This window comes from Rhyacophila brunnea, unplaced genomic scaffold (assembly GCF_057557595.1).
Source record: "Rhyacophila brunnea isolate RB1 unplaced genomic scaffold, BYU_Rbru_1.0 scaffold_3, whole genome shotgun sequence".
Lineage (NCBI taxonomy): Eukaryota > Metazoa > Arthropoda > Insecta > Trichoptera > Rhyacophilidae > Rhyacophila > Rhyacophila brunnea.
The window spans coordinates 16,443,406-16,467,209 of record NW_028232965.1 but is presented as its reverse complement, the minus strand read 5'-3'; the positions used below and the strand labels follow the sequence as shown (position 1 = coordinate 16,467,209).

General features: G+C 32.7%; 2 protein-coding genes across 3 annotated transcripts in view; one reads left to right on the top strand and one right to left on the bottom strand.

Moving 5' to 3' along the window:
* Positions 1–13,735, top strand: part of LOC147067964 (sialin) — a 24,163-nt gene extending 10,428 nt beyond the window's left edge. The window contains exons 3-8 of one of the 2 annotated variants that reach the window (XM_085952311.1): positions 3,514–3,610; positions 4,508–4,744; positions 6,273–6,578; positions 10,025–10,304; positions 10,899–11,140; positions 11,820–13,735. In XM_085952311.1, coding sequence (XP_085808437.1) covers positions 3,514–3,610; positions 4,508–4,744; positions 6,273–6,578; positions 10,025–10,304; positions 10,899–11,140; positions 11,820–12,029 — 1,372 coding nt within the window. In that variant the 3' untranslated portion in view covers positions 12,030–13,735. Of the gene's footprint in view, positions 1–3,510; positions 3,611–4,507; positions 4,745–6,272; positions 6,579–10,024; positions 10,305–10,898; positions 11,141–11,819 lie in introns of both variants that reach the window. The other variant, XM_085952310.1, reaches the window with a different exon arrangement.
* Positions 13,734–23,804, bottom strand: Ate1 (arginyltransferase 1). The gene is made up of 8 exons (XM_085952309.1): positions 23,528–23,804; positions 20,982–21,108; positions 20,220–20,500; positions 19,739–19,822; positions 19,453–19,643; positions 18,474–18,635; positions 17,642–17,823; positions 13,734–14,918 (listed from the first exon to the last, which is right to left on the bottom strand). Exons 1-8 carry the CDS (start codon positions 23,613–23,615, stop codon positions 14,477–14,479), a joined length of 1,557 nt encoding a protein of 518 aa, XP_085808435.1. The 5' UTR covers positions 23,616–23,804; the 3' UTR covers positions 13,734–14,476.

The following is a 23,804-nucleotide window of genomic DNA, read 5'->3' as shown; positions in this document are numbered from 1 at the left end:
TATGATGCACTGTCTTTTCTCATCTTAGGCATCCACATTGAAGACATATTTTGGTAGGTACATACAATTGATGTGGTCCGGATAACGCCAAGACCCACATAAGGTTGTAGCGCCAGAGAGAAGAAGATATTGTAAAATATATGTATTTTATGATTTTATATATATTATATTATTATCTCATGGTCCATTATTTCATATTAAATAAAAAAATGTATAATTTATATTTTCCGAATAATAATTTTCCTCTCAGATTGAAAATTAAGATATTTTTTAAGAACCAACAATTATTCAATAATGAGTAAATGACCCATGCGCTGGGCACGTAAACTGAAAATGTAGTAGGTTCGTATGGAGTTCAATCATTAGAGAATAGAGAGGTTTTTTTATTTAAATAATTTGACAGAATTACCCTAGAAGAAAAAAGATTGTTCCATAATGACAGTAGATCTAATTTGGCGGATTAGTTATATCCTATTATTTATCCATATTAGGTATATACGATCGGTTTTATTTACTACTTAGATTCTAGCTTATTTTTTGGTAGTTTTAATGGTATGCATGTCCCACCGAATGCGTGAAATTGTGTATTACATGAAATCGGCAAAATTTTGCCTAATTCACGAAAAATGCAAGCCATTTGCCGTATTCATGAATTAGGCAAATTATCTGCCGAGTGCGTGAATTCGGCAGGGTATGGAATTCTTAAACTGTCAACGTGACAGTAGAAAAAGTAAATTTAATACGGATGGTTTTATTAGTTATAATTGGACATAATATAATTATAACATAATACAAGGTTTAGGTTAGGTTAAGTTAGGTTAAATTTTGTAATTTTGAATTCAACTGAATGTCCATTTTGAGGTTAGCTAACTACAGTCAACACACTATCAAATCATAATATCACAAACAAACAATCGACCATTGCACGATTGATACACAAGCACGACGCGAAAATACCTTTTAATAAAATTCTTCCGTTATCATTTTATAGTTCTAGATTTTTTTGGGCATAGTAAATGGAAATGAACGTCATTGTAGTTATTAATTGGTCTATTTTTATATAATCAATGACATTTGACACATTTGGTTAGTTTGATTAGTTGCAAAAAAGACCACCGGAGCGCGACTATCTATTTTGGCCAATGCATGAGCATTTGACATATTTGGTTTAGTTGCAAAAAACACCACCGAAGCCCCACTATCTACTTTGCCCAATGGGTGAACTAGGCAGAAAAAACACTGCCGAATTCACGCACTCCGCAGATATTTTGCATAATTCATGAACAAGGCAACGGGCTTGCATTTTTAATGAAATAGGCAATAATACGCAATTTCACACATTCGGCGTAACATACATACAAATAAAATTTCGATTGGTGGAATCGAACAAGGCACGTTGAACTTGAAGGTTTTTTTAAAAACAATCTGCCGGGTTCGAAGGTTGTGATAAATTATTTCATAGGCTGTATAAAAATCGCATTCAATGGAATAATACTTACATTGAAATATATAATTTACACATATATTCAATTCGCGTATATGATATAACAAAAACCTCGAAACACTATTATAACAATATTAATCTATGCTAACTTAGTCAGTCAAGGCAGTTGGACAACATAGTTACACTTCATTTTTGTCGACAAAATGTGCTGAAAGTAGTTTGATAATAATTTATGACATTGTTATATTAATACCTACTACGGTACTTATGATTATGATATTCCAACGCGTCGTTCACGGGGTGTATTTTGTTCAATCACCGTCAATTGAAATCCAGCCGTGCAAAAAGCCTGTGCCTTCACTAAGTTGTAGTATAATATGATTTCATTGAGATTTTGAAGGGGAAGAATTAACCATTTCTATTCTTATTTCCTTGACCAGCTTATGTGAAAGTTGTTTCAAATTGACAATGAGGAAGGCCGCGTGACCTAGTCGTATCACTTGATACGTATTGTATCATCGCAGGAGTCAGAGAAAGAGAAGATGTTAATCCTCGTTATTTATATTGAAGCATGGTGCCCCTTAAGAGCATACTTAATAAAATAATTGTCAAGTATAGGTGCGACGAAATTTCGGACTCGCTGCCAATCGGAGAGCGATAGTCGAGCTATGAACACGCCAATTTTTTTTTGTGATGACGTCGGATGAATTAATTTTTAAATCGCGTAAAGATGACTAAAAAACGTTACCGATTTACTTGAAAAAGAAAACATGTCAATGATTATATTAATATTATTACAAATATAACAATAAATATAACATTAAATGGACGCATGTTGAATTTTTATGACAAATTGTGTTTTGTTCTGCACGCGTCGTTTGCACAATCTTCGCGTCGCGTAGTCACGATCGTTTAAGACCGTGCCCCAGCTGAAGGTATAGCCTTAACATATGCAGTAGGCTTTTTGGATAGTAGGATAATAGTTTGACGATGAGTGCCCAAAAGAAGAACAAAACATATAATTTTCACGATCAATGGGAAAGAAATGATGGTGAAAAACAAGACATGTTGTTTACTTTGTAACGTCCCAGTATCTTGAGCTATATAATATACGAGTATTATAATACCTATGTTTGTTCTAGTTGAAGAATGACAATGGTAGAGTAGAGCGTGATAGTTGCTGCTAGTTTTGATGCTGGATATCACAGCCTACTTGCAGTTGGACATACCTGCTCTATTCGAAAAATGGACACATCAGCGAATTGATTTTAATATTCACTTTTAAAATTCCCATATTTTTAGCGACGGTACACGAGTTGTATGTTGACACTTTTCAACCCTAGTTCCTAGTTAACACTATCAATCCAGAATTTAGATCTCTGATACAGTGGCAATATTTCATGAAGCCAACGCTTTGCCAAGGTCAATATTATTTCACAATTTGGATGTATACACTCCAATCAAATATAGTTATTGCTGTACTTATATGATGCAATAATGTTGTTTTATCCGTTATCGCATACCTCCTACGTTGAAAATTCGCAAAGGGTCCTCGTCTAAATAAAACTACCGCTGCGACGATTAAATTTAAAACATATTCTGGCATTCAGCTTATTTATTATATGATAATAATATGTATTATACTATTTTTATGTTCTATCAACATTTCTTTACCCTTATATCGTCGTTTCAACGTCAAGTCAAAAATTACCTATCAAACTAACAGGATTCCCCACCCATTGTGTGCGCGACTGGTATCAAATATGGACCGGGTTTTATACATACTTTATAAATAATTAATGATATTAAAGAAAATTGCGCCGCAGGTAACTTTTTACTATCCGTGAAACAAGCTCATGAGACAAATGGTTTTCCCCGCTATATTGTAGGTACTAATCACTAAATACTAATCATCACTATGGTATTAATCAGTTCATTTTTTGGTGACTGGTCCTTGGGGCCGTTTCCGCCCGGGTGTTTTTCACCCCTAACACCCCTGCTTGAATGTGTAGGTGTATCGAATGAATCTTTCAATTTAATAACCACTAATTATATTCTTTTTTTAGCAGTAGAAAAACTTCTGCGTGTACGGATGTTGTGGAGACAAACTTTACTGACATATATGATCGAGGTGTTCATAAAGAAGTTGTTTTGGATACTAAATATGTAAGTACATAGGTACATATTTATTTATTATTAAAAAAAATAGTGCAGTGCGTGCAAAATCCGCAGGCTTCGAAGAGAGCGAACATGAGAGATTCATTGCCACACTAACTAAATCGACTTAAAAACTTGAATAAATTTGTGAATTGCCAAATAAATTGTTTTTAAAATAAAGCTGAAATGAAGAACCGCCTCTAAAAATTATCGTTTATTTAGCAATTCTATGCCAACTCAATTTTGGCGTGTTTTCGATGCTGTAAGTGGCGTGCTTAGCGATGCAGAGGGCCGACACACCGGATAAATTTGAGACCCTCTACGATTAAAAAAAATGCAATCGACTCTTATACATACGACATAAACACTCATTTTTTTAAAATCATAATACATACATATGGCAGTGACCCATACTTGTAAATCAATTTGTGTCTGAAATATGAATCTTTTTTAGACTTCGGTATAAGTAACTAATAATTACATCACTGGTTTGAATTGTTTGGAGATCCTCTTCTAAATTTTCTGACGAATCGATTGCGTCGAAGAAAATCGCCGCTGATGTCTGTGTTTATAAATTGTCGTACAAGAACTTTTTACATTGGACACCAAGATTTTTTGCACACATGTAAAATAAAAATACTATATTGGTAGAGACCTATTAATTCATGTACATAAAACATAAGTAATGAGTAGATATACTTAGGTTTCGGTAGGTATATTCTCAGGCCCCCAAGTGTGTTGAATCGCTACTTTAAGCGTGTCCTTATGTAAATGCTATGGTAAAACGTGGACACCTTGTAACGTAACAGAATAGTAAAATCAAAGATATCGTAACGAAACTTCTTTTACATAGAGTTAGTTCAAAGTCTTTGTGAATAAAATGCAACTTTAATTTATTTATTTCAGAAAAGCACAAAGTATGACTGGACTCCGAGTGTGCAAGGATTCATTCTGGGTTCCTATTTTTGGGGGTACATCATAACATCTCTTCCTGGTGGAATGTTTGCAGACCGATGGGGCCCCCGCGTGGTGGTCGGGTGGAGCGCCCTTTTGTCCGGAATATTCACGCTTCTTTGCCCGTTAGGGGCCGACCTTCACCACGGAGTCCTTTTGGCTTTCCGATTTATACTTGGAGCTCTTGGGGTAGGTACATCATGCTGAGATTTCATAATAATTCAATTTTGAATCTCATTTTCCTTTGAAAGTTCCCTATACATTGAATAATACTAATTCATAATTAGGGCCCGGATTTATATGCTAGTGCATGTTTTGTTAGGGTGTATGCACAGCTATGAGAGTTGCACAGAAATCTGTTTTGAATGACACAGAATCCAAAAATAAAATTTTATTGTGCATATAAATGCATATTTGAGACGTTAGAGCATATTTGAGACATTAGTGCATATTTCATAAATAAATGCATATTTTAGAGCTTTTGAATGTATAATTTTAGTTTTTTTAAATTATTTTATCGAAATATAACTAAGTTAGGAAGGAAGATAGTTTAGATGCACTTGCATTTTTAATGCCATCTCCTATCTGTGGATTTATCAGTGGAAAAGTGAAGTCAACTCGGGCACTATTATTTAAAGTTTGCCCAACTGGACGTTAAGAGGTAGTTTTCCGCATATTAATAAAATACTGACAAATACCTATGCGGAAAAATTTAATGCCTGAGCATAATATTGAAAAAAATAATGTTTTCGGGCAAAAAACAGAAAATAGTATTTATGAATAGTTAAGTGTGTCGTTTTTGTTTTTTAAGTTATGTTTGGTTTACATTGCATTTACTATTCAATTATTTGTAGGTATAGGTAAATCATTCTACAGTGGGACCATAGGCGATTCGCGCGTGTATTGAATTGCTTAAGACAATGCCTGTTTCAATGCTAGCAAACAATACCACTACAACTGCAAGCCGCATTTGCCGTAACCATGGTGCCACTGTAAAACGATTTACCTATACTTGTGAAAAAAACTATTTTTAAAATTGTAATTGATTAACTTTATATTCTTTGTTTGTGTTTTTTGTTCTGATATCGTCTTATGTTGAAAAATTATTAACTAGTTATTCGATTTTTTGTCAGTAATATTGGGTAAAGTGGGTATTTACAATTTTTTCCCACAAAAAATGTCAATTTTTAACTGCATATTTCTTCGGTTTTAGTGCATATTTTATTGATTTTAAGTGCATACGTGCATGCATATAACCATGTTTTTTGTTGCACACAAATCCAGGCCCTATTCATAATATACCTATGTAATAAGTTTATTGAATACCATTTTATTATTCATTTGACTCTCGGTTTACCGCGGTTGTGTTAACCACGATCAATACGAAGGGAAAGATTTATATAATATTGTACTCTGGAATCATTCTACATTGGTACCTTACATGAGAAGGTACGGCAAAAGCCATTCGTAATTGTATCTGTATTGTTGTCCACGATGTCTGTTTTTTATGTTAGAAAACAATACGAATACAACTGCGAAACGCTTTTGCCGTACCCATGGTGCCACTGTAGAATGATTTCAAAAGATATACCTAATCATCGTTTTTGCACTTTCGAAATAAATTCATTGGTTGTGAATATATTTTTTCACTCATGTGAACATCTTGTTAACAAAGTTTTTGTTAATTAAACTGGTCAATGATTTCTTTATTTTGCAGGGCGTCTTGTACCCATCGCTTCACAGTCTTGTGGCGAATTGGGCCCCTCCAGAAGAGAAAGGCAAGTTCATCGGCGCCTTGATGGGCGGGACATTTGGAACTGTAATCACGTGGTCCCTGTGCGGCGTCATAATATCTTCTATGGGCTGGCGGTGGGCCTTCTATATTCCCGGACTGATAATGCTGGCCTGGTCTGTCTTATGGTTTTCACTAGTTTCAAATACGCCACTGGATCATCCCAGGATAAATGAAAAGGAAAAGGCATATATCATGGACTGTATTGGCAACTCTGTCAATAAGAAAAAGGTTTACACTTTGCTTTTATTTTAAATTTTATTCGAGACTGAATGTACACAGGATTGTAAGAATATAGAACATTTTGACTTCAGAAACCTACACGTGAGAAAAAAACCTAAAATAAAATTTGACAGGATGTTTACTACCTTGCAGTGGCGAGAGTGGAGGTAGGCTCATAAATAGTGCACACCAAACTTTGCAGTAATACTTATTTGTTTTCATTGAACTAAGCATACAAATTGCAGATGGTGCTGGTTGGTTTTTAAGATTAAATTAAACCATGCCTAAACCAAACCATAATAGTTCAGGTATTCTATGGGCGATCCAACAAAAATACTGCACACCTTTTCAGTCATACCTACTTATTTGTTTTCATTGATTTAAGACTAGGTACATAATATTACAGATGGCGGTGGTTAGTTCTTTTAAATTAATTAAGCCCTGCCTAAACAAACCATAATAGATAAAAAATGTTATTCTTGCCATTAAATCGTACATAAGTTTAGATATTTTATAGATATACGAATATTTTTTTACTATTAATTATGGCTTTGTTACGCAGGGTTAAATGAATTTTAAAAACTAACAAACACTCTGCAAAAATACTTATGACAGAAAATGTTTAGTGTGCATTATTTAGTCGGATCTTAACTCATTTAGTACTGACAACGCAATTGGTGTGTTGCCATTAGATACTATTAGCATGTTAATTAACTGGTATGCAGTGAATGAGTTAACAGCCTACCTCCACCCTTCGCCACTGCTACCTTCATGCAATATAAAAAATATTTCTAAATTTCTTCTGATACGATAATGATTATTAATTGTTTTAACACTATAAGTATAAACAGACCATGAGGCCCAATGACAATAGTAAAATAATTAGTAATAGAAGAGAAACAATCACAAACATCCAGGCTTTGAGAAAATCACATAAATATATTGTTACTCAATCGAGAATTGAACCCGGAGCCTCTGGATAAAAGACCAATGCCTTATGCACTGGACTATGAGGGCCGTGATGTTGAGTACATACATATTGTTTAGGGATTGCAATACCGGTATTACAGTATTTATCAATACCGAAATACCGGTTTTAAAAACCCAAAATACCGAAATTTTCGGTATTAAGAAACCACACTCGTTTACGTTTTGACGATGAATTTAATGTTATTTCTTCATTAGTGTGTACTGTATTTCTTATTCAAAATTAGGTGTATAAGTTATGTGCTGATAAAATGCAAAATATTGACTGAATCCAACATAATATGTAAAAAAACAATAAAACACAATTCATTAAATATACCCATTTATAAAATTGTTTCGATAAATTTACATACCTACTGATATTATTTCGAAATAAAAAACATCCGTAACAAATGTACAATTTATTATTCTATAATAATATTATTGATGATTGTACAAATGTTTAAATGAATAAGCTTTTCCTGCAGCTTTTTGCAGGGATTTAGTTGAAATTATCAATCTATTCAAATTATCTGTAATACTCACCAATTCTACAATATTGTGACTTTAAAATGTCACTATAATAAATGCAGGTAGGTAGGTTTTTTTCTTTAAAATAATGTTTTTAAAGAGATTGTATAGCCATATTTACTGATAAGTACTTATGTTTTCAAGAATAACTGTATTCAATAAGAAATACCGAAAAACCGGTATTGATATTTTCATTCGGTATTGCAATCCCTACTATTGTTACTTTTTCTATTGATATAAATATTCTGTTGCAGTATAAAATATATCATTAGAGTGGAATTAATTCAATTCTTGGCTTATTCAACTAAATCATGATGTTTCATGGTGTATCTGTATCTAATATTATTTTGCCCCCTTACAATCATCCCAAAAAGTGGTTAAGGCAAATGCTCAGTCTGCTAGAGGCACATATCGGAAAAATATAAGGTTACATGTAAATTGTACATATTACATTTCACCATAGCACAGTTCGCCGTGAGCTTTAGCTTGAGCGAAAGAGATAACTGTACGGTCATCTCTATAGCACCGAGATGTAAAAAAATTACGCGTTGTTCATAATGCATTGCAGACAATAATGTTCCAATTTTATTTGATCCTAACCTAACCTAACAAAATAATCCAGTATATCGGCTATTTTCAAAATTTGTTTGCCGCTGGCTTCCTGTTAACCGACAAGAACCGTGTTTTATTTAGACATGAATTTTATCTCAGTACCTACTATACGACCCAAGTCTTTAATATACGACCATATATTTCCGATAGAACATTTCACGGTGAAGTGTGATACGGCGAACTGCATACGTACGAATTTCCAGACACGAAAATATAAAGCTAGTAGTTTGAGAAAATTTGAATTTTTTCGCTAGGTGCCTGCCCTTGATAGGCTGAGTATTTGTTGACCTTAAATGAATTGCAAATAAAAATGGTCAAATTTGTTGCTTGAATTTAAAAAATACAGTACACTCTTAGTAATCCGCCGCTCGCTTATCCTACAACTACTATAATCCGCCGCTATTTTTACTAGTTGAAAGCACAAAATCAAGTTCTATAATCCGCCGTTATGCGTATGTCAAATTCAGTAGTCCGCCGCATGCCAATATATTATGATTTATGGGCTGTCCGCCACGTGCCAATATTATGACTTACGACTCTTATGAGCTGTCCGCCGTCTAGCCCAGTTCCGTTGGCCATTAAATTTAACCTGAGTCAATAATATTATCGATTTCTTTCAGTTAGTCCCATAGGTTAGTTCGCTGTGTATTTCTAACAACTAACAAATGTGTTTCCATTCGTCTCTTCTGCCCACGTTCTTTGTTTGAATAAGTTAACAAAATGGAGTCTTCTCGAAAGCGTAAACATGACACATTAACTTTAAAACAAAAATTGGAAATTTTACTCATTTGACATTGCTAAAATGTACAATATTGGTTGGCAGCCCGTGGTTTAATACATGTAGGATTAAATTTCGCTTATTTAATATGTATAATTTAATAAATACTTACTTGATTTTGATTGTAGAGAAAACCATTACATAGTTGCTAGTACAAATTTCTCAATAAAAACTATTTTTACAAAATATGTAGGTACTTACCTGTTTTAATTTTTACCATATTATTTTGTATTTTGCACTATAATCCGCCGTTTTTACTAATTGGACACTTGTCTGGTTTTTGGGGTGGCGGATTACTGAGAGTGTACTGTAAGCAAAGCTGAATACATAATAACATAAACAGTATTGTGATATGTAGGTACCTAAAAACCGACGCACGTGGACTGCAATCAATTACAAACGCCCTGTTTTCTGCGGTCAAGTGGGGCCGGCCCGTGCCGTAGTGAGTATACTCTACCCGCCTTTACAGTGGCTGCTTGGGGTTCATTTGCACGTGCTTTAAAAATAATGTAATTAATAAGCTGATACAGGTAGTACATAAATTCTATTTTGCGTTTTTTTATTCCAGGCACTTCCGCCGTTCAAGAAATTATTATTTTCCCTCCCTTTCTGGTCGTTCATCATCCTTCATTTTGGAAACATGTGGGGTCTATACTTTCTGTTAACGGCCGCCCCCAAGTTTATAGCTCAAGTGCTAGGATTCGATATCTCCCAAGCTGGAGTTCTTTCCGGCCTTCCTTATATGAGTCGGATGCTGATGGGCTTCGCCTTCGGAGCCATCGGTGATGCCATTAGAAGGAGAGGAGTTTTTTCTGTGACAACAATACGAAAATTATTTGTTGTATTCTGTAAGTATATTAATTTTTTTCTAATTATTTACTTATTTCATTTTGAACACTTAATATTTTAGCTGTGAATATTTATTATATGACCAATTTAGTTGATTTACCCATAGAAATATTCATTTTTATCTAGATTGCATTATAATATAAGTAGTGAGTGTTATTGATGGGTTCATTTACATAATAATAAAACCATTTTACTATTAAATAATAGGTAAATACCTAATTCTGATAAATACTCTTGTTTCATTGATCTGAATTCTAAATTAATTTTAATTTTCTAAGCTCGCATTCAGCCGAACCTACTACTGTTATCTACGTAAACTAATGGTTCTGAATACTAAATTGTCACTGGTTCCTGACATGAGAAAATAGGTTGTTATTCATTTTTGGACACTCAACAAACCTTTATTTCTGTACTCCAATTTGGGCAGCTACTCTTCTTGCACATCTTTTATTTCAACGCTGCATATAGGATAAAGAGTAACGAGGCAAGAACTCTTTTATGAACAATTAACAAAGAAGAACATTTATCCCCATTAAAATGATACATTGTTATTTGTAAAACAACATTTTAAAGTATTATTTATATTTTTTCAGCTCATTTTATACCTGGAATACTACTCATAATTCTAACATTCATAGGGTGCAATCCTCTGTTAAGTGTTATAATTATAACAGCCTCTCTTGGTATTAATGGTGCTGCAACCATTACCAATCTCCAGAATCACCAAGATCTGGCACCAAACTATGCGGGAACGCTATACGGCATAGCCAACTGTATCGGTGGAACTACAGGGTTTATTACCCCGGCTATCACGGCATATTTTACGAGGGACAATGTAAGTGTAGTATTAATAATCACATACTAAATATTTGACACAACACTATCTAGCTCATTCACGAATCAATAAGACTATTTTGATTAACTAACTGAGAATATTCATAAATTTATACATCAAATTTTCAAGAGTAATTAATAAATATTGTTATCATTACTAGAATTGTTAATGTAATTAAATAAACAAACACGATTTGATACAAGTTTATGGTGAAGGATTTATGTTGACATTTTATTTATGGCATATAATAATTAAAGCCCCATCTGACGTGGCATAAAGGTTGTAAATAAAGAATTTGTGTTATCTTTATGAGTTAAGTTTGAATAATCATGTCATTGCGATGCCCTGTCTTTTCTCATCATAAATTACGGATCCTAAGATGTTGTACCTAATGGGAAGTCTAGTGAATACTATATAAAGTTATTTAACAATACTGCATGTACTGAAAAAAAAATTTAAGTGGTATAACTACTGACATCTCATGTACTAAAATATAGCTTTATTTTCAATTTAAAACGACAATGTATACGATAATACATTTATATTAATATATTTTATATAAATATGAAATGTTGATTTTTAGGATGAGAAAAGACAGTGCATCATAATGATGTCATTAAAGTTTTCAATTTCAACATAAGCAATGTATTATACAGTTTAAATATTATTTATTTTTCAGAATGGTCTAGCCGAGTGGAGAATAATATTCTTAATTGGAGCGGCAGCTTACATCGCATGCGGGATTTTCTTCATAATTTTTGGAACTGGAGTAACACAACCGTGGAATGTAAAAAATGAGGAAGTCAAACCAGAGACTGTTCCCGACGAAACATTACCACGTGTCGCACCGCTTGAAGAAAGTGCACCGGGAAATAAAGATAATGTTTAAAAGTAACGATGCGTGCTTACAAATATTGTGAACAGATGTCAGGATAAAGTGAAAATCTTTATGCGACCGTGATATTATTTTTTTAAGAATAGGAACTATTTTAAATTTGATAAGTATGTACTATGAAAAACAACAAAAATATTTTATTTATTGATATAATAGGTATTCATATCACTGAAAAATAAATTTATTTAAATAAGTAAGGATATCAACATGAATTAAGAGATTTATTCTGATAATATAGTTACAGTAAACTCTCGATTATCCATGCATGACATGATGTATACAACTAAAGAATAAGCTCTTAGAAAAATTCGAACTGATATTAGAAAATCATTAAAAGATTCCTGCAAACCCAAAATCGCAGATTTTCTTAACAAATAATGAGTATAAACATGTTAAAATAATTGTCTGCTTTAGAAATGTATAATACATATGTAGTATTTTTAAAAGAAAAAACCATAGTTCGGATTATCATTGTTTTTCGTTTATCTGTGCCGCATCTCCCCACCATTAGCCTGGATAATCGGGAGTCTACTGTATATGATTTTTTACGGGTATCATTTTAGTATATTCTCATGTCATAATAGTAAATACATTCAAACCTCAATTATCAGGATTTTATTATGATTTCATATGGGCATCAGAAAAAGGCATATATGCTTGATAAAACTGTCAATGAAATGTTTATTCCGAAAATAAATAAGATATTGTCTTTTCAATTATTCAGAATTCTCATTATCGAGACCCGTTTACACGTGCATGGATTTACTGGCAGTACTTATTATTGCGGCCATAACAAGAAAATGTATTTGTAAACATGTATTATTCTGCAGCTGCGAGATTGCATGCATGAATCAAAAAAGTTTGGAAGCTTCTAAATATTCACGCAATAGTTTGTTCTATATCTGCGGCTGCGCAGTAGAACGATAGTGGCGGACCTGCCGGTAAAAAAACTAACTACACTGTGCAGACTCATTATGAGGTTAATCGATTTTCACGACCTGTCAAATAGTACTATAAGATGACAACATCGCATCTCGCTTACTATTGAAGAATGAGATTGGTGAGACAGTCGGCATGTTTACGTGTAAACAGTTATTATCGCGATAGTCTAAAATACACACTATTGCTGCAAGTAAATCCATGCACGTGTACAGGCGCTATAAGTTCATTCCCAATTTCTGCAGGTAATGAAGGTTGCATTGTATTAATAATTTATTTTATTCTGCAAACCTACTGCATGTCCCCATGATGTTTGTATAATATGCAATAGAATGGCAAAAATTTCTAACTTATGACATTTAAAAAATCTACTATGTAAATTCATATTTAGGTATTTAATTTTAAAATTTATGTATCTACGAATGAAGTGTTAAATAAAATTAAAGGAATGATTCTTTTTTAAAGGCATTTATAAAAAAATATAGGATTTGAATCTCAATGCCATTTTATTTTAAACTGTTATATTTCCAAATAACCTGAATAAAATTGTCATTCCATCAATGTTTATTATGCAATTTAATTAAAATTAATACTGACATTGGTAGGTTGATTTTACATTGGATGTTTATGAAAAATGATTTTGTTTAACTAATAAGTTATAGCCATCGACTAATATACTAATGTTATATTTTCTTAATATTATTTTGGGGGAAATAAACATGTGAATGGCAAAACTTAAGGCCATGAATAAAACAGATCTTAAAAAGCAATTAATAGTATTTATTTTCTTCTTGTGAATGTATTTTATACATAAAAATAATATATCATTGTTGAACTGTTAAAAACTACGATTTCAGTAAAACCACCAAAATAAAAATAATATAATTAATAATTGAAACCTCCGATTTCACGTCTTATTATAATAAGACCTAGAATGTATGTAGGTCATGGTATCGGAGCTATTACAAACACTCAATGATAACGAGTCCCCCACTACCTGCTATTCAGATAAATCAAATTATTCAGACTTGCAAAAAAAAATGAAGTCTATCTACATTTTTGAGCATATACAGTAGTTTTTAACAGTTCAACGATATACCTCCTACCTAAATACCTGTGGAAATAGCAATTCTTTTTTTACAAGCATTAATACTTAAATAAAAATCATGGAACACAAATACATGCACACAAATATTATCATTAATGTGATAAATCTGAGGAATTTTAAAATCTTTGTTACAAATACTTTCAAAATATCTGCAAAAATAATATGTTTTTACCTCCATACTGTTAAAGAATCGCAAGTATTATATTATTATAAATGTCATATAAGTTATATTATAATACAGGGATGAATCTGAGACGTGATCAACTTTATAACACATTACATATCCATATATTAAAATTCATTAAAACATAAAATCAAAGATATAACTCTTTTTGAGAACACTAAAACAAGAATGAATGAATACAATAAGGTAACTTAAAGATTTTTAATACAGTTAGACTTTGACTAAAAGCATACTGTGAGAACATATTTTCCCGACGAGGTTTGCATATTGAAGCATGACATCTTCGTCCATACTACCATTCGATTGTTTTTTCCGACTTTTGGCTGACTCCCTAGCACCATGCAATTTGAATACATTATATTTCATGTAAGTATTGCCAAGTAGAATGCACGCTTCATCTAAGTCTTTTATTTCACAACTATTAGTATCGATTGCATCAATGTCAGGATTTAATCTAGCGTAGGGTTGTTTTTCTAATGTATTCCTGCACCCCTCAATAGTGTGCCATGTGTATGTTTCTGGGCATAACAGATATGATGGATAATAGTTTCCTTTATATCTCATTTTAGGGCAAGAATGAATGTAGTAGCCCATGTAATAATATTTAAGTTGAGGGACCAGGGAGTTCAAATGTCTTGTAAATGCCACTTCCCTGAAATGAATGTGATATTTGATAAGTTATTTATGAAGACAATTATTTCACATGCTTAATTGGTAAATGTAAATGATATTATTAGCCAGGAAATTTTCTCTTCAGTTAACCCTAAAATAAATAAATAAATTTTAATATAATTTAATTCCCAGTTTTAAATTTATATTTCCAGCAATAATTTACATCTGAAATAGTCAAAATTTATTTTTAATTAAACATCCTATTTATTTGACTACATTCAGTTCAATGCATAGCAATCATTAAAACGAATTCTAGACACAAGTGTGTGTTTTTACTTATAGACACGCCTGATATGCCCAAGACCAACGTTATAATACAACATGATTGTACAAGTTTTTTGTTGATGTTTTTTTACACCCATTCAAACAACGCCTCAGCAAAGAAAAGCATTGTCAGTTCAAGAGAAAAGGAACATTCTCAAAAAGGTGAAAGAACACGTTGACATAATATGCTCCAAACCATAGAGGTATTAAATAAAAAGAGGGGCAACAAATCGGCTTTCTCATACAACTGAATGAAGCAGGCCAACAACAGCCGACAACTTATGAGAAATAGCGACACGATTAAAAAAATGCAGGGCATCACGGAGGATTTACATTGGTCATTATAACGTACCAATAAAATATAATGTTAACATGGAAATTTGGCTGCAACTTGATTACCAGCCCGCCTCACCATACTTTTTCACCATACCAGTCTGCTTCACCATACTTTCATATAACCTGCCGCCCCTAGCTCCAAACCAATTTGTATGATTTTTTAATAAAAAAATTAATTTGTTTTGTAAAAATTTTCAATACATAATATATAATTTACGTTTTTTTGTCAGTCCCTTCAAAAATGTATGGGATTCACTGTATCTACATAATTATAATTCACTATGCAGAATTAGAGTAAGTGTTATTTTAACCCAAATTGAGTCTTGTACTGGAATTGTCTCAAAAAAAGTTGGCGACCACAGTCCTATATGCTGTGATGAAAGATAGCTTGTGAAATTGAAAATTACTTTTATTAAACCATTTCCGTAATGATGAACTGAACTAAGTCAATTTTTTTTAGTCAGGCTTGATCTGCATTAAAATGAATGTTTCTTCATGTCGCCTTTATATTCAAAATTTCTTATTAGAAATGTTTCAAATTATTATTTATAATCATTGTCACGATATTATGACATATTATGTACTTAAAAAATGTCGATAAAACGACATAGCTGCTATCAGAAATAATGAAATAAAGGAACCTTTGGCACAATCTCCTGAACAATTAGTAATTTGTCAGTTAGGTTGGGTAGCGATATTTAATATTATAGTGATATAGTCAATGAATATGAAAAAACTATTTTGTCAAAACAAGTGTTACCATGATAATGAATGGATCCTATTGTTGAATATTGAATGGATCGAACGGTGATAAAAATATTAAAATGACAAAAAATCAGGAATTATCATGGATGGTCAACAGTTTCAAATTTCAGTGACACCATATTTATAGGGTTTCCATGGAAATAAGCCGAACCGAATGGTTTATGACGGTCTCACCTTACGCCGAAACCGTTTATTGCCGTAATAAAACTTGTCAAGTGTTCACCCACTTAGCTTCGGATTTGTATATACGGGCGCCGCCGTGTTCCATTATGCTCTATTCAAATAACGGTGTTTGTACATGCGCGCCTATTTGAAACAAGTATTCCTTATATTAAAACAGAAAAATATTTTTTCTCTATGGTCAGTTTTTGATGTCTATGGGCACTTAACTGTCAAATAAATGACAATTTCTCACATTTTGCCGCTAGATATCCCTAGTGGTCCATATATTTTGAACTCGCTATTATATTTACTTTCATATTATTTCTTTTATTTTTCGATTAATACTACATTATGGCCGGATAATCCGAATGCCGAATAAACGTTATTGAATAAATAATCATTACAATATAAACAAATGAAAGTAAATGGTTATCGTGATAGTATACCTACCTACCATATAATTATTATGCATAAATCGATTCCAGCATAATCATGTGAATTGAGTTGTTCAAAATATTATATTACTTGTATTTATTTGATTTCATGAATCTGCGTCTGATGTGTATTTACTAACGAGACTCTTAAATTTGAAAGCGTCGCCTCTTTTACGAAATTTGCGGCATTGTAGATTAGCTTTATCTACGAAAGCAAAGTTTACTACCTATAAATAAAGCATTCATGATTGAATAAAATAAGCACCAATTATAGAATCAATTGTAAAATAGATAGTACCATTAGACAATAATCAAAATAATACACTGAATCATAATGAAATACGGAAGAAAATAAGAACCTATGACAATTATCAACAAACGCGGGCTGTCAGTTGCGATCTGTCAAAAATGGACTCTGCCGAATTTAGCAATCGGTTTCGCTAAACTTATGGTAGAGGGGCATTAGGTGTTCGGGTTCGGCGAGATGCTTATGTACTAAATTTGGATGAACGCAATTATACGGGCGTATTATATATCTGGCGTAAAATCGCATTCGAAAATTTTGGATGAACACCCCCTATTAGAAACTGTATATTTTATAAAAATGTTTAGTAAAAAAATTGCATTTGGGACTCGACATACCGGGATTTCTTCCAGGCCAGTCCGCCACTTAGGACAGCCAACATATTATATAATCCTATATTTATTTTTTACTATTATTAATAGTAAAAATAACACATACCTGAGAGCACCGTATGTACCTAATGTAAGCTGAGAATACTTTGGATCATAGAAAAAGTACACTGAAGAGACACACTTTGGCAGAATGTCTATTACACCAACGGCAATCAAGTTTCCGTCTAACCAATACTGCTGATGAAACGAACCATATCCACTTGGTGGTCCATTGTCTCTGTATTCAACCTAGAATTCAAAGTTAAATTTTAAACAGTTACGTGCCAATGATTTCATTTGCATCAATTATTGATGCATAAAATTTGATAGAAAAAATAATTCAGTAAATGATTCTAAAACCAGAAGTAAAGTGTCATTTCAGACAAAATTGCCTTTAAGATTTTCATGTATGTTGCCATCAAGGTTTTTTGCTCTATTGAATGGCATAAATAAATATTATGAAATTTATTAATGATGAGAGAGATAAATCAGGTATACTGCTGTGTTTTTCAAACCTACTTTAGAGGCGTAACAATGTATTTGGTAAGAGTTTTTGCTATTTAAACATACACACAAACATGCCCAAAGGAGTGAAAGCGGCAAATTATAAATTTAGAAAATTCATATTTTTGATTTTTGTACAATTATTTTTACTGACTATCTAAAACATGGTACACGATTTTTGCTAATTAATAAATAGCGGTTTTACTCCGAGATAATCTTAAATACTCTTTGGTTTCACGAGGTGAAGTAAAAAAATTAATACTTTACTGGATTTTATTGGAAAAACAATATTCATATTAATAAGCGAATGGAAAATAAAAAGCCTTCTTGCGTTTAGTGAAAATATTGGTTTCTGCAAGTACACTTTAGCTCCGAGGTTCAGAATCATTACTTACCATTAAGGGGCTCTCAACTAAAAATCTTTCAAATTTTCTGAAAGTACATTCACTAGGATCATCTCCATGTATAGCCACTTGATATAAAACATATAAGTCGTATGTTTGAGATGCCGTGGCTTCCCACTCTTTACTAGGGGGATTTGTCCGTACCAATTTCATCTGTAATTTAAAATAAATGATTAATTACAACATATTATATTATATAATGTGGTGTTGGCGCCGAATGCTTCATATTTCTTGGACAGAGCATAGGTCGAACCTGTCAATCATTCAGAGACTGCAAATAAAAGAACTGCTCTCGATAATTTGTTTGAGACGTATTCTGTAGTTTTTTGGACATATTGTTCGACGCGGACCAGATAACTTATAGACCGATAGTTTTGGGAAACCTACAGGTAAGACGGAGGAGAGGAACAGTGTTCGCGAGCTGGAGCGACCAAGTGAAGGAGCTGACTGGGGGCAGCCTTCAAACTGCCCTGAAAAAGACATTGTCTACAAACTTTTTTACACACGGTTATATGTTTGAGTTGCGCACGCCGCTCAACGCTCAGCCGAACGCGTCCAGCCTGGATAGGGCGAGATGTAATTACTTAAAGAAACATAAAGATCTAGTTGCCAACAAAGAGTGAGGACTAAAACTAGAGTGAGTCTTTGGACTAATATTAAAGTATTTTTAGTGTCAATTACAAAATTGGCAGCCATTGAAAAAAAAATATTTTACTACGTTGGCGCATGAAATGGTAGCCTGTTTTGACGTTTGGTTATAATGTACGTATGACATACTGTTGTTTGCGCATTTAAGTGACGACTTAATTCTTAGTATGTAACCTCATTTTCAGTAATAATTTAAGATGTTTAGGTCTTTATAGATAACATTTTTATCAATGTCTGGACACAAAAAGGTAAAAGAAAATTTCCAATAATTTAGATCAAATCTAAAATTTTATCAACCAAATATTGAAAAAATATTGCATACTTGCAATCTATTCTTAATAGAATCAGATAAGTCATTTATGATAGCTTCAATTGATTTCCCTTCAGGTATCTGCGCTGATTTTTTTACAGACGATAATTCCATTCCCTTTAAACGCATTTTCTCCTGTTTTCTTTCAATTCTTATCTGCTTAGCTTTTTTGCACAGTTGCTTATTTGGATCAGGTCCTTTAACTGAAATAAAAAATGAAACATAAAAAACAATATAAAATAATGAAGTGTAACACCACCACAATGCTATTTCATAATACTTCATGTAATATTAATACCTTTTGTATTGGTTGATTCTTCATTAATTTCTTTGGTGGATATTAAATCATCTTTCAATTTATTGGCAGTAGGTTGAGAAGGTGCTAAAAAGAGTAAAATAACCCACAATAAACTTTAAAAAAAAAAACCTCAGACATAAAGACCCAATCATTCTAAATAAGCAAATATTTCGTGTACAATAATTAATAAATTATCATATCAATATTTAATTGGCAGACTTGGTAGATTATCCCATGTATTAAAATTACAACTCCGATATGTTATTTTGGAATCATTATTCACTGGTTTAGTTAACACTGTCGATGTACACAAAATTATGGTTGATTTAAGGTAACCAAAAAGGAAATACTGGAATATATTGATAATGCTTTGGGCTGAAATAAAATGGGGTAGACATGTTTGTTTACGATAATATACGAAAAAAGGGAGAGAGAGTATTGGCACTTTTTTTAGCTTCATTTGGATGAATGAATGTTTTACCTTTCTGAGCCATTCCATCAGAAATGGGATTGGTCTTAATATTTTGTACATCGATAACTGTGTGACTTTTATTTCTCAATGTGTCAAACATATCGATTTCATTTATTTCGGCATCTGTGTGTGATTGACCAGCGTCGGATGATTTAGGATCTTCCTTTTTATCAGCTGTTTTACTATCCATTACCGAATCGTCATTAATTACATCATTCGAAAGATATTTATTGAAACGTTTCATAAGTTTTTTCTGTGACTTGGATAGTTTAAATTCCAAAATATCACACCTGAAATGATAAAACAACTATTATATAAATATCTAATAGTGTTCACTGATCAGGGTAACTAAGATAAAAGTAATCAACCACAAAATACGTAATATTGCAGTGGTTTTCCTGGAAAAAGGCATATTTATTAATTGATTAAAATACTTCCAAAACTTATTGTGTAAGTTTGACAATATATCAAATAAAAAGAAACTGACAGTATACTACTCGACACAGAACAAAATTGATTGAAAAAAAGCCTGCACAGGAGTAGGCCAGCTGCAGAACTTTGAAGAATGCTCGATTTGAGTTGCGGTGCCATGGAATAAGAATACGCCCAAGTCACATTTAATGGAAATTTTTGGTCTCGAAAAGTTGTCCATAAATCAATATTCCATAATATATTGAAATATATATATTTTATTCCAAGAAACGAGCCTCCGTTAAGTGAGAGTAAAGTATAAAGAAATAAAACATTTAATAGAAATAATGTAATGGCCACCTAATCGTGTAAAGGGGGCAGCATGTTACATCCATTGTGGGCTTATAGCAATACTTTCCAGAACGTCTCCACCCCCTGTCAATAAGATTTTGATAGTCCTCTACCATTAGTAAGTGCGCCCACATTCCTGAAGAAAAAAAATAACAAAGTCAAGAGTGAAGTCATTTAATGTTTGAGGCTTTCACGGTTGTTTTTTATCGTAGTATATTCTTGGGTTTTCACCGTGTCTCCTTCTTCCTTCTTTACTCGACGTTTCGGGCTCGTTGCAGAGGCCATTATCAAGAGATATGTTTTATGATGAAATGTAGTGTAGGTGTGTGAATGTAAACGTTGCTCTAAGAATGTCAAAAGGAGTATCAAAGGCTCTTCAAGCAAACGGATATTCTCACAATATGATCCAAAAAGCCACCAGAAGCAAAATCAACCTTAACCCGGTCAGTCAGGAGGAAGAGATACAGTTCAAAGGCCGGGCCTATCTACCTTATATCAAAAACACCACCCATACTATTTCCAGGATACTTCGGAAACATAATATTGAAACAATATTCTCAACATCGACAAAGGTCCGAAATATGTTAAGACCAGTAAAGGACTCACAACCTTTGGACTCGGCAGGTATATACCAGTTAAGCTGTCGTGGATGCCCAAAAAAGTATATAGGCCAGACTTCTAGAACAGTAAAGAAGCGTGTGAGTGAACACGAGAGAGCATACCGACTTAAACATTACACGATGTCGGCAATTGCCGAGCACTCGATGGATACAGAGCACAAATTTGACTTTGAGACCAAGATATTGGGTCGGAATAAAGGATATTTTGCACGATTGGTAAAGGAGGCCATTGAAATCCACAGAAACCCTGAAAATATTAATAGGGATGATGGATTACGGTTAAAAACGTCATGGCTTCCGGCACTACCAGCAAAATCTAATATTCGAGCCGGTATCCCCGGTCGTAATGATTGACAGATTACTCTGAGCAACGTTTGCTCTTAGATAATCGGATTCCTTTTGACATTCTTAGAGCAACGTTTACATTCACACACCTACACTACATTTCATCATAAAACATATCTCTTGATAATGGCCTCTGCAACGAACCCGAAACGTCGAGTAAAGAAGGAAGAAGGAGACACGGTGAAAACCCAAGAATATACTACGATAGTGAAGTCATTTAATTAAGATATATTTTTCTTTAATTAAGCTACAAAGTCTCATCTGAGACTTATTTTGTTTTACGTTATTGTTATTACAATCAATCATGTATTATTACAATTTAAATTTACGCAAAAAAAAATAACAATTTATACACTCCCTCAGAAACACTGGAACACATTAATATTCGGCCGAGCCAAAAATATCGTAAGATCCATTGGTAATTGGTACTTTTGTTTACTTAGTCCTCAAGAAGCCACTCTCTCTGGGTATCATACAGAGGACATTGCCAAACTTTAAAATTAAATTAATGATATTACTTGATTTGGCATCCTTTAATGAAATACATACATAAATGATATGAGTTCCCATTATGATCTAAGTAAGTATACAGTAGAACCTCTGTTATCTGATCCTCGATTATCCGGATTTATTTTTGATAACTAATTTGTATGAAGATAAGAAAAAAGTAGAATTTAAAATACAAAATAAGAGTAAAAATGGTGAATTTTTCCAAAATTAACATTAAAAATGTTTTTTCTGGAAGTAAAATATATGTTTAATTATTTTTTCGATTATCCAGGACTACCTTCATTCCCAATTAGTCTGGATAACTGAGGTTCTACTGTATCATTTGTAAATAATCATACTTTAAATTCAAATGATTTAACGACTTTCCAAAAAACTGCCATAATTCTGGTATTTCATTTAATATCACGAATTATGTTAATTCAGTTACATTAACAATAAAACATAATACCTCAGCTTCAAAAATGTGAAAAGTATATTTTTTTATAAAGAACTACCGAATAATACTTTTACCCTTTGTAAGATTTTGGACCATAGTCAACGTAATTATAAGTAATACCGCTGGTTGATAGTCAATGTCGATATTGGTTGAGTACAAATGACTGTAATTACTTACATGAATATTTTATTTGTTTAATTTTTGCACCAAGTAATGCAGATTATGAACGATACGGTAGAACTGCCATCAAACGTGCCATTGAATATTCCAGACGTTAAAAGGAATTTACCAATTTTAAAAATAGTTAAGTAACTAGAAAACTTCTTCCCTACCTATTCAACCATAATAAAAAAAATGTCTCTAAATGTGAAACCTTTAGATTCTGTCCGCGATGGCAATCCCTAGTACCTATAATATAATATATTAGTAACGAATTACTTTGAATTCAATCCATTGTTATTACTTATTCCATTATTAGAAATTAATACCAAACCAAAAATGTAATCTAGTTATTCAAAATGTTATACATTTATAGATAGGGTACCAATGGGAGTTGATACGTTAAATTTATCGAATCGTTTGGCACGGAAACTAAAAATTCTCATCATACAAACGAAACGTTTAATAAAATAATTTTACGGTACCGTGACTGTAACTTTTGTCTGGCTCCTTGCAATATCCGCAGCGGCAGTGTTCCTGCTCCGCAAAATACTCAACAATGCTTTTTTCCATGTTCGCTAGGAATGTATTCTTTCACTGCATTAAATATATTAATCAAATAACTGTGATTAACCGCGGACCATCAAATCAAATATCAGACCATGCATTCCATTGTATATTATTAATTATTACCCATAGACTAATATTTATTACCTATGCATCGAATAAACGTCAAATGTCAAAAATAAACTGGTATAGTGT

Coding starts and splice junctions, on each gene's coding strand:
- Ate1 (XM_085952309.1), bottom strand. CDS start 23,615: ATGGAAAAAAGCATTGTTGAGTATTTTGCGGAGCAGGAACACTGCCGC. Junction 19,644..19,738: donor AGAATCAACCAATACAAAAG/GTATTAATATTA, acceptor TTTTTATTTCAG/TTAAAGGACCTGATCCAAAT. Junction 18,636..19,452: donor CTATTAAGAATAGATTGCAA/GTATGCAATATT, acceptor TTTAAATTACAG/ATGAAATTGGTACGGACAAA.